General features: G+C 37.8%; 1 protein-coding gene across 2 annotated transcripts in view; it reads right to left on the minus strand.

Moving 5' to 3' along the window:
• ME2 (malic enzyme 2) overlaps nt 1–12,753 on the minus strand; it is a 57,782-nt gene that overhangs the window by 15,722 nt on the left and 29,307 nt on the right. For both annotated transcript variants that reach the window (XM_044242957.1, XM_044242958.1), the window contains exons 10-12: nt 12,203–12,316; nt 9,688–9,802; nt 6,760–6,902 (exon numbers count right to left, since the gene is read on the minus strand). In XM_044242957.1, coding sequence (XP_044098892.1) covers nt 6,760–6,902; nt 9,688–9,802; nt 12,203–12,316 — 372 coding nt within the window. The remainder of the gene's footprint in view (nt 1–6,759; nt 6,903–9,687; nt 9,803–12,202; nt 12,317–12,753) is intronic.

A 12,753-nucleotide genomic window follows, 5' to 3' on the forward strand; every position in this document is an offset into this window, starting at 1 on the left:
TGTCCATCAGTAAACTAAAAAAACTCACACTTCTACTTCCTTTATTTTTTTTTTAAGATTTTTATTTATTTATTTGACAGAGATCACAAGTAGGCAGAGAGGCAGGCAGAGAGAGAGGAGGAAGCAGAATCCCTGTGGAGCAGAGAGCCCGATGTGGGGCTCAATCCCAGAACCCCGGGATCATGACCTGAGCTGAAAGCAGAGGCTTTAACCCACTGACCCACACAGGTGCCCCTTCTACTTCCTTTAAAAAGTTTAAAATGTAGATGGGCCAACAAATACCATCCTGAATAATAAAGATTGCTATAAACATCTGTGAATGAAGGGGAACATACCAAAGGTTAAACTGTGGTCACTGACCATACATCTATTAATTTTGGCTCTGTACCAGGTGTTTTGTATGTGTTCCCTCAGTTTAGCCTGCATAAAAAGCCTTATGAGATTATCATTATCTCCACCTCACTGATATAAAAAAAAAAGAATCTCAAAAAACTAGAGCTTAGATTTCCAAGTACTTTGTAAAAAGTCACGTTACAATTGTAGTAGTTAAACTTGAATCCAGATTTTTTTTTTTTTTTGTAACTCCAAAGCCCATGGTCTTTCTATTATGCTAACAATGCTCCTGTTGGACAGTTTACAAAACAGATGTATGATATAACCACAGTATTACCCCAGAAAAATACAGCATGTTGCCTTGTTAAAGAAAAATAAATCTCCAAATTTGTTGTACCAATTTTAGTACTGTGCTCAACAATGGAATATAATGTTACTAGCATACGCATTATTTCCTTTTTTTTTTTTTTTTTAAGATTTTATTTATTTATTTGAGAGAGAGCAAGCGAGTACACATGAGCAGGGCAGGGGCAGAGGGAGAAGCAGACTCCCCTACTGAGCATGACCATGCAGGGCTCATCCCAGGACCTTGAGATCATGACCTGAGCCAAAGGCAGATGCTTAACTGACTAAGCCACCCAGGTGTCCCCATGTTCAATATTTCTAGGAGAATTAGATACCTGTGAAATTGAAAAGTATCTGAAAGTAAATATTTGAATCTCTTCTTTTCTTTAAAGACTTTATTTGAGAGAGAAATAGAGAGAGAGAGAGAGTGAGAAAGAGAGAGCATAGCCCCGGGAGGTAGCAGAGGGAGAGGAAGGAGGCAGCTCCCGGCTAAGGAGGAACCTAGGGCTCAATCCCAGGACCTGGGATCATGACCTGAGCCCTGAGCCCAAGACAGACGCTTAACCAACTGAGCCACCCAGGTGCCCCCATAAATCCTTTAAATATCATCTCCCCACTACAAATCCCATCTGCTCCACTCCTCTTTGGCAAAAAACCACAAAGAGCAAGAAAACAGTAGTTCTCAAACAGGATAATCTATCTTGGAATGCTTGAGGTATGACTAAAGTAAGTCATGTTTATTTCTTTTATTTTTTAATTTTTTTTAAAGATTTATGTATTTTAGCAAAAAAAAATTTTTTTTAGAATTTTATTTATTTATTTGACAGAGATCACAAGTAGGCAGAGAGGCAGGCAGGTAGAGAGAGAGGAAGAAGTAGGCTCCCCACGGAGCAGAGAGCCCGATGTGAGGTTCGATCCCAGGACCCTGGGATCATGACCTAAGCCAAAGGCAGAGGCTTTAACCCACGGAGCCACCCAGGCGCCCCAGATTTATGTATTTTAGAGAGAGAAAGAGAGCAAGCGAGCGCACAGCGGGGAAGGGCAGAGGGAGAGGGAAAGCCAACCCTAAGCGGACTCCATACTAAGTACAGAGCCTGACACCGGGCTCGATCCCACAACCCCAAGATCATGAGCCAAACTGAAATCAAGCTTAACCGACTGAGCCAAAAGTCAGGCATGTTTGAACAGCTACCCGGATTAAGTAAGAGATGGTTTACAGAAAACCGAACTATCTCCACATAGAAGGATGGACAAACTGACATGGTACCTGAACACTGGACAGAATAATAAGTGTTTAGACATTATTTTGTCTTCTTTTCTCTAGATCTAAAAATGTGTATTCTATCAAGGGTGATTATTCTCTGAAGTACAGTGAATCCTTGGCATTGGTGGATTTAACACTCAACAGTTTGACCCTTTGGACCACCTGAAGGTCTACGATATATATGAATTTTTACTTTTACAAGACATACTTTCAGCTTCAAAATGACACAGAGTATAGAAGCTATCTAACTATGCTAGTGTTGGCCCCAGGTGACTACCCTGACGCTACAGTGTCGGGCGCTGGATCATTTTCTACAGAGAGCTATGATCATTCTCTACCTGTTCTAAGCACAGAGACTGTGATGAAACTGTGTTTCTTTGAAGATTAAAGTCAGTTCATGGTTAATGCCATCTAACATTACAATGATAATGCATATAATAATTACTTTTGTAATACCACTAATTTTAATAGCTTTATAAAATGGCCTATATAAGCTCTTTATAGGAAAAATGTTACATTCTCATCGTATTAGTAAATTTTTAGATTTAGAAAGATCTTGGGTATTTTCTCTAGAATGGCAAGATTCTACAGCAGTTCTTCTTCAGGTTTTTTTTTTCTTTCACGATCAATCAAAAATTTGGGTATTTTCTCTAGAATGGCAAGATTCTACAGCAGTTCTTCTTCAGGTTTTTTTTTTTTTCTATCACGATCTTAATGATAACCAAGTTGTTCTCATTCTGAAGTTCAAGAATTAAAAAGAAGTATTTTTCTCACTAAGCAGCAGAGGGGGTTAGAGTAACACTAAGACTTCTCTCTACTGAAAACAAAAGGACACTAAAAATTTAAGAGGTGACTGCAAATATGTAATTTATGCCATTATTTTATGTAAGACTAAGAAGGAATTTATGTAAAATTAAACTATGACACAATGCTTTTTTATCATTTTTAGGAGGTAATACAATATTGAGAAAAAATTTGCATCTCAGAACTGATAGACTACAATATATCAAACTAGCCTCCTTGTTGGATTTTTATTTTATTTTTTTTTAAAGATTTTATTTATTTATTTGACAGAGAGAGATCACAAGCAGGCAGAGAGGCAGGCAGAGAGAGAAGGAGGAGGAAGCAGGCTCCCCGCCGAGCAGAGAGCCCGATGCGGGACTCGATCCCAGGACCCCGAGATCATGACCTGAGCCGAAGGCAGCGGCTTAACCCACTGAGCCACCCAGGCGCCCCTGGATTTTTATTTTTATTCATTCTAGTAATACACAGCTCTCATGACAGTATTTATGCAAAAAATAAAATTCTTAAATGTTTGGGCCATCTTCCAGTGATATGCTACCACTGCCCGAAACATTGACGTATTTTATATTTCTAAAATGCCAAAACCTACTGACAAATTGAGTATATTCTTCAGTCATTGTATCAGACTAAGACTTAATCTTGGGGGCAAGACCATTAATTTTAAGTAGGAAAGACTGGTAAACAGGATACCATACTTTGGTAAAAAGATAAGGCAGTATACCTAAAGAGACTGATTTTCATTTATTTATTATTTTGGTATCTGGAGGCTGATTTTGTGGATGATTTCAAAGAAAAAGATTTCAATAACTATTAGAAGTTTCAGTGATTACTATAGCTTGGAAACCAGGAGTCAGAATTCATTTTGACTAAACTGAGCGGCAATATGAAGCAAAAGAAATTTAGAGGAGAAGTATGTATCAAAATAAATACTTTGGCAATGAGAATAAAAGAATGCTGAAGACTTAAGGAGCATGAATATTAAGTCTGGAAAGTTCTGAGAAGGTTCTGCTTTGGCAATGATCTAGGCTGTTTCACATCCAGTCTCCCTCTGATAACAATGAGAGAAACTGGATAAAATACATTAAAAATATCCGTTAAGAAAGCAGCAGTGCAGGGCACCTGGGTGACTTATTGGGTTAAGCCTCCGCCTTCAGCTCAGGTCATGATCCTGGGAGTCCTGGAATGGAGCCCTGCATCGGGCTCTCTGCTCAGCAGGAAGCCTGCTTCCCTTCCTCTCTCTCTGCCTGCCTCTCTGCCTACTTGTGATAAAATCTTAAAAAAAGAAAGAAAGAAAGCAAGCAAGCAAGCAGCAGTGCTATCGAAATCATGAGAGCTTGGGTGTGGGAGATGCGGAAGAGGAGGAAAACAAGATACATGTGATTCCAGCACTTGAAGCTTTCCCCCTTCGTGAGGATTGCGGATTTCAAAAGAAGCGGTATCTGTGGCTGAGAACCCGAGCAACAAAGCTATCAGGAGCCTCAAGATGACAGAGGGAGAAAAGTTCAGGGCCTGCTGGGGATGATGGCTGCTAATAAATAGCCCAGGACTTGTGATTCATGCGTGAAGGGGTACACGCTGGGAGAAAGGGTAAACCGTGGAAAGAGAGCAGGCACCCCATGGACCGCATCCGGATTAGATTAAGGTGAGCTGCTCCAGATCAACCCCCACCACAGGGAAAGGGAAGACCCCCTCCTCTAGAGCCTCAAATTAGCGCTACAGTAGTTCACCCACACCATCTAGCACTCAAGAAGGAAACAAAAAACAAAAATAAAACGAGGCTTACAAAAATACAAGACTGCATAACCAAAAAAAAAGAAAGAGGATAGAAATGGATTCACAGAGTAAGGTATTTCCTGCTATCAGACATTAACTTTCATCATGATTCATATATTTCAGAAATTAAATAACAAGATAGACTACTTTAGCAGAGAACTATAAGCTACGTAGAAAGATGAAATAAGTATTTGAAAAATACTGTTAAAAATTATGAGGTGTGGTAATGATCCCATGATTATATCTTTAGAAGAACTCTTAACTTTTGAGAGATTTACAATGAAGCGATGCAATGTCTTGAGATCTGATTAGGGTGGGAAGGACGTAGAAGAAACAAGATTGAGAAGGAGGTGGTATTTCCACAGCTGGTACTGGCATATGGGAGTTGACTAGACTATTCTACCTCTGTATATGTTTGAAATTTTCCGTAATAAAAGACATTTTTAATAGAGCGCAGAAAAAAGCATTCGTCACAGATTGGTTACCTATTCTGAAGTATATGACCTAATAATTTCCTGTTGGGTGTCACTGTAAACAAACCTTTAAATACTACTTCCTGGGGCGCCTGGGTGGCTCAGTGGGTTAAAACCTCTGCTTCCCAGGGTCCTGGGATGAACCCCACATCAGGCTCTCTGCTCCACAGGGAGCCTGCTTCCTCCCCTCTCTCTGTCTGCCTGCCTCTCTGCCTACTTGTGATCTCTCTCTCTCTGTCAAATAAATAAAATCTTTAAAAAATAAACAAACAAATAAATAAATAAATAAATACTACTTCCTGGGGTCACTTAAAGACCACTTACAAGAACAATACAGAACATGATTACATTGTGGAGATTAAAAATATATCACTACAGAACAGTGGGGAAAATCTAACTGTCCTAATGGTATATGAGCAGACACCTGTAACTGGGATATAGTCCTGGGGCAGTGTCAAAGAATTCAGAAGTACTAAACCTTAAATGATTTGGATGAAAGTAAAAACTTCCTGACAGCTGTCAGATGACTGAAAACAATGGCTTTCATGAAGACAAATACCAACAGTGAAGCTATGTTGGAAGAGTAAAAAGAATTGTTTTATTAGATGTGACGGCAAGGAAGTAGAATTTATTTATGAATTGATTATTTCTATAATATGCCATTGTAAGTCTGTTTCACTAATTAGAAAAACAGTCAAACTGAAATTCTACAAATGAAAAATACAATAAAATTAAGAGCCTAGCAATAGATTAGCATAGCTAAAAAGAGTGCATGCAACTGGAAGAAAATATTAAAATACAGTATGCAGGGGTGCTGGTGTGGCTCAGTGGGTTAAGCATCCACCTCTTGATTTCAGCTCTGGTCATGATCTTAGAGTCATGGGATCAAGCCCTGCATTGGGCTCTGCATTCAGCACGGAGTCTGCTTATCCCTTTCCCTCTGCCCTTTTAAAAGATAAAAATCTTTAAGAAAAAAGAAAAAAGAAAGAAAGAAAGACCACACAGTATGTCAACAGGATGGAATATGTAGAAAGCTATATAAGAGATACCTGAGATATGAGAACAAGTCTGACACTCTCCAACCGGAGACCCACAAGAGCAGACAGAGAATGCAGCCAACCCAGATATTTCCAACATGGGCCACAAAAGAAGGCATCAAGATACAAAGTTCTACAGTCCGAGTTGGAATAAATACAAACTCAACTACATCCATTATAGCAAAACCCAAGACAAAATAATGTATCAAAAGGAAAACAGACGTCAGGAAACAATAGCATATTATCTCCACTGACTTTTACTTCTATACATAGTAAAAACTATCCTTCAAAATGAAGGCAAAATAAAGAGATTATTAAGAGAAATTCATCAGACCCACACTCAAGGAAAGTCCTTCTGGTAGAAGGAAAATGACCCAAGATAAAAGCACAGACATACACGTCAGACAGAATGGGAAGAGAAGATATTAAAATGTATCGAAATATATCAAAATCAATTATTTTGTGTTTAGAACAAGACTGTCTTTTGGGATTTAAAATATAATTAAAATGTACAACAACAGCCCACAAGACAGAAAGGTGTTAAAATGGAGATGTATGGTAATTATGTTCCAGAATTCATACACACAATAGTTTATACAGAACTGGATTCAAGGGTGCATACTGTAATCTCTACAGTTAACTATGAAAAGAATTATGCAAGAATGTATAACTAAGGCCAATGGAAGGAAAATAATGGGACATAACCAATTCAGACAATTATGAGTAGTACCTCTGTAAGTGTATATGCTTCTTCAGCCGTGCACTCAGCCATTGCTGTAGGATTGCTTAATGCAAATATTACAGGCCTTTCATTGATTTCAGCCATGGCTTTGATTACACTAGGAGTGAAAAGTCGGCCAGCTCCTGCAACTCCTATAATACATAAGGGGGGGGAAAGCAACTTCCTTACATGTAACATAAAACAATTCTTATCAACAGCATTTCTGCAATAGGTTTAATACAACAAAACACATATTTTGTATTGCTGAGATAATGCCATAGGAACAATCTCGAATCTGAAAACAATAAAATGCTGAAAGTTTTTACTAAAATATTGTTTACCCCAAACATAGTAAATTCTAGGAAATTAAAAAAAAAAAAAGAGTATGACTATCTCCATCACTGTCTAATTAAGATAAAACTTGCTACAACATGAATGAACCTTAAGGATATTATGCTAGGTAAAATAAGCCAGTCACAAAAGGACAAATACTATGTGATTCCACTTACATGAGATACCTAGAGTAGTCAAATCCATAAACACAAAAAGTAGAAAGGTGGCAACAGGGGGCTAGGGAAAGTATTTGTTTAAGTGGTATGTTCAGTTTTGCAAAATGAGCTTTGGAAACCAGCTGCACAACAATGTGAATGCACTTAACACTACCTAATCATACACTTAAAAAGGGTTACGATATATACAATTCATCAATTACTGAACTCTACATCTGAAACTAATGATGTACTTACTATATGTTGGCTATATGTTGAATTTAAATTTAAAAAATGGTTATGATGCAGGGCGCCTGGGTGGCTCAGGGAGTTAAGCCGCTGCCTTCGGCTCAGGTCATGATCCTGGGATTGAACCTCGCATCGGGCTCTCTGCCTGCCTCTCTGCCTGCCTCTCTGCCTACTTGTGATCTTTCCCTCTGTCAAATAAATAAATAAAATCTTTAAAAAAAATGGTTATGATGGCAAATTTTATGTTATGTGTATTTTACCACAATTAAAAATGAATTTTAAAAAGTTAAAAACTTGCATTTCAAATGTTCAATTGTTAAACTTGGGTTTAATTAAACAAATAATAGGAATTCAGAAGGGATAAAAAATCATCTTGACTAAAGCAATCTACTTTCTTGACGCAATTTAATGACCTTTTCTTTAGTCCTTAGAATGTCTCAGACACTGCATTAGGCCACTGGGATATAAACATGAACACAATGCAACTTACAGTGGAGAGAAAAACAAAGTAGGCAGAAAATGAGAAAACCGGTAACAGGTGCCAAGTATGCAGTGTTACAGAAGCATGAAGAGTACTCAGCCTATGACAGGAATCTGGGGATGACCAAGCAAAACCTCAGCTGAGTCCTTTTCCAGTTCATCTAGTAAGATGACTTCTATTTAACAATCAAAATAGTTAACTTTCAATTCTACTTTAAAAACTGATATGTATGGGGCACCTGGGTGGCTCAGTGGGTTGAAGCCTCTGCCTTCGGCTCAGGTCATGATCCCAGGGTCCTGGGATCGAGCCCCGCATCGGGCTCTCTGCTCCGCAGGGAGCCTGCTTCCCCCTCTCTCTCTGCCTGCCTCTCTGCCTACTTGTGATCTCTGTCTGTCAAATAAATAAATAAAATATTTTAAAAAAAAACCTGATATGTAACAAAGAATACTAATCTGGAGACTAGAGTTCTAGTGTTCTCTGTCAGTCCTGGCTATATGAAATACTCACAAATCTTGGGCAAGTTGTTTAACATCTCAGTGCTTGTTTTTCTTATGTAAAAGAGGAATTTCTATTCAGTGTTTCTCTATAGGGAAGTATATGGACATATTTTTAGGAGTCTATGAGTTCTAAAGGAATTAAACTTTTTCAATTTTTGTTTCCTTGACCCTCCAGAGAGAAAATTGGTGGACAGATTCTTAGGTTTTCATATTGAATTTTGAGAGAAATTAGGTGATCTTCAAGATGTCCTCTTGCTCTAAGAAATTGTGTGTTATAATCAATGAAGAAGCTAACAACCACAGAAACTTACGTTTGTGACTGTTTTCTATTTAACATTCAATAGGGGTTCTACAAGAAAGTGAAAAAACTATTAAAAACTTACGGATTCAAATCTCACAGCTATATAGGAAATGAAATAGCTCCTCTTTTAAAGACTTTTACATTTTCTGGGGCACCTGGGTGGCTCAGTTGGTTAAGCATCTGACTCTTGGTTTCAGCTCAGGTCATGATCTCAGGGTCCTGGGATTGAGCCCTGTGTCGGGCTCTGTCCTAGGCACAGAGTCTGCTTGTCCTTCTGCTCTTCCCACCCCTCCTCCCCGCCCTACACCCTGCTCTCATCCTCTCTCTGTCTCTAAAATAAATAAATAAAATCTTTAAAAAAAATACTTTTTGATGGATTTTGGGGAGGGTATGAGCTATGGTGAGTGCTGTGAATTGTATAAGACTAATGAATTACAGACCCGTACCCATGAAACAAATAATACATTATATGTTAATAAAAAAATAAAAAACAAAATAAAGACTTTTACATTTTCAGGGGTGAACCCAATACCATTTTGGCATACTCTGAAGTTAGCTATGCAATGCTTTACTCTCAAAACATAACAATGCTTTCTGCTTTGTTGCCACTGCAAAGATTTGACCCTGCATAGGACTTCTTGGTTTAGTCTATCATATGACCTTGGTCTTTTTCAGGTTTTGAGCACAGCAGTCACACCAAGTCTAAAAGCAAAGCATGATCAATTGTACAGCTGCCCACACTTAAGATCACAGGCAACATCTGTTAACTGAACTTTATACATAAAGGCTATCACAGAAAAACACATTAGATGCTGAAAGTTAGATAAAATAGGTCATTTCATTTTTAGTACTCCTGCATGGTACTGATGACCAGCAACATATTGTAAAGTGATATGATGACATGTCAACAATTCTACTTACCAATTATAGCTGAAGGCCTGAGAATATTTACTGCATCTTCAAAAGTATCAGGTATATTCCCTGGGGCTGAGTGAGCAAATGGTTCCTGATGACTGTCTATTTTAGCTTTCCGCCCCTGAATTTTTGGGAAAAAATACAGTATTTTTTAGTAAATGCTTACTGAGGATTAAGGAAAAGACATCATTTTGAGTCATATATTCTTTCTAGAAGAGAAATGCCTTTTCATTCTCATTAACTTTCCTCTTCAGCCACTATCTTCCAGTGTCCACAAAACCCAGATATAAAACATAAATCCCACCTTAACCAGAGGCTTTCTAGTCCCTGTCAAAAACTCATTTACTTAGTGAAGTGCTTCTAAATCCAACACGGCACAAAGGCTTACAATCCCTTATCTAGGCTAGATGTAAAATATTTTCATACTTTAGAAATGTATTGTGGTAATATATCTAATATTAAAATCCCCCAACATGGCACCCTAAACTGAAGAAAATTTAGTATACTAAGTACAAAAGGTCAAGACTACAAATACCTCTCTGGTTTTGCTATCAGATAAGTCCAAGTCAATCAGATTTGTTATCAATTTCAAAAAAACTTTGGGATTTCAGAGCTCTTAGGATTTTAGAATTGCAGAGAGACATCATGGATTTGTACTAGCAAGAGTTCTGAAACAAGAGGAACAGGGAATTCTGGTCCAAGATAGCTGAATGGAGAAACATGCTTTCCTCCCTAAATCCCAAGCCAAAAACTATAAAAATTAAATCCTTAGTGATATTATAAGGCCAGAAGACATACCACTGACAAACTAGAACGGAGAATTTTTCAACAATTTAAAGCAGTCAAAAATATATCAAATGCAAAATCCAAGCAGGCTGAGAAATCAGTATCCTTATTTTGGCAAAAGAGGAGAACCCACTGCAGAGGTGAATTTTTCTATCAGAACTCCGGAATACCCCCAGATAAGAACTAGCAGGGTCTGGGAAAAGCAGCACGCCATAATCAGTTAGATGGGAAGTTAATTAAAGAACTGACATATAGCCTCAACAGATTCAGGTTCTCAGAACAGTGGCTTCTTATACTTGCCCCCTGAAGGACCACAGCTCTCCAATATGAAGGTTCAACAGGAAACTCTCAGAGTCTCAAAAAGGAGGGCAGAGTTTGGGTCAGCAGGGAAGTCCAGACGCCTAAAACCCATAAGTCAAGCTATTTACACACCCTAAAAGAAAAATATTCCCCGAACTAGCAGATATTCAGGGATTCACATTTACGCTAACCAACAACATATTCATTCTAGACTTGACTTGCTACAAATATAAAAAAGAAACACAAAACATATGTGAAAACCAACACCACAAAAAGAAGCACCAAACTGTGTATGTATGTATATGTATAAATATGTATTCTGCCAATGGCCTTCTAAAAGTACAAAGTTTCTAATCCTTGTATCTTAGATACAAGCAAATACAGTGGTGACAGCTCACTTGGAAGGCAGCACAGCTTCATGGTCAAGAGCACAGGCTTCATAGTCTGCTTGGATGTGTCTCTCACATCCACTACTTATGCTAATGACCTTGGAAAAGTCACCTGCCCTTTTAAATCTTAAGTTTCCTTATTTGTAAAACTTCACAGAAGATTAAACAAGATAATATCTGCAGAATCTTATCATAAGGTCTGGTATATTTTAAACTACTATTTTAAATTATGTATAATTTAAGCACTCAGATTTTTCATTCAAACACTTTTTCATTTTATTTTCTGTGTCAACAGTTGTGAGTACTAGTTAAGAAGAAATGATTTCAGAACTGAAACAAAGTATGTTGAAATAAGCTGTGTCTGAAGAGGTAGATTTCAAGTAATTGCTATATGTCATTATATAGAGCAAAAATACAACAGCACTGTGTACTGTAGGTTCAACTGAGAAATGGTTTACCTAATGTGTTACACAGTGTAAGATATAATGCATTTCTTAAGCTACTAAAAATGGTAATCAGTGCTAGGAAAGCAGGCAGGTGCAAAGGATACTAAATTAATCTGGGTTGGAAGCTCTTCCTATCCATGAACTGGCCTCAGGAAAGGATGCATGGATCGCTCTCAGACTGTTACAATGGACTATGATCTGTAAATGGCTGAGGAATTTCTGCTCAAATGTCAGATGTCCTGCTAAGAATTTAATTAGGAACTTCTGAGTTCCAATTAAAAACCTAGTTTTAGAAAGGCCAAGTACAATCTTATTTGTATGGTTACTTGATTTCTTAAGAATCAGAGAACAAAGCAAGAAATAATATGTCTGGGGCCAACATGGAGATTATGGCTTGAATATGAAGCAAGAGTCTTTATAAAAGACAGAAAGGAGACCGGAGGATTTCTGTTGAGAAGATACTGGAAGGTCCCCAGTGGTACAATCTGGACAGTCCAGTGCGATACAGTATTTTAGGAACTGATAATATTTTTAAGAAGTCAAACTAAAAGTATCATTTTAACAATATTCTTTTGCTTCTCCAAGATTTAAACACCTTACCTTAAATAACAAACCAAACTTGTCAAACATCCAAATTTTCTTTTGTGCCTCTTCTTCTGAGAGGCCATTTTCAACCATAGCCATAACTATGAGATTTGCAATTCCAAGAGCAGCCTGTCCAACAAAACATAAATTTAAAAAATAAAGACCAGGGTATAATACAAAGCTTGAATTACTTTATATATGAGGGTTATGCATTATGAGGAATATTTGGTTTATTCTCTAACAAATTACATAAATTCTTTTTTTTTTTTTTTAAGATTTTACTTATTTATTTGACAGAGAAAGACACAGCAAGAGAGGGAACACAAGCAGAGGGAGTGGGAAAGGGAGAAGCAGGCCTCCTGCCGAGCAGGGAGCCTAATGCAGGGCCGGATCCCAGGACCCTGGGATTATGATCTGAGCCAAAGGCAGACCCTTAATGACTGAGCCACCTGGGCACCCCGCAAAAGTTGATTCTTTGTGATATTCTCTCTAAACATAGTAGTTCTTTCTTTTTTTTTTTTTTTTTTTTAAAGATTTTATTTATTTATTTGACAGACAAAGATCAC

Source organism: Neovison vison, chromosome 3 (assembly GCF_020171115.1).
Source record: "Neovison vison isolate M4711 chromosome 3, ASM_NN_V1, whole genome shotgun sequence".
In the NCBI taxonomy this organism is placed as follows: domain Eukaryota; kingdom Metazoa; phylum Chordata; class Mammalia; order Carnivora; family Mustelidae; genus Neogale; species Neogale vison.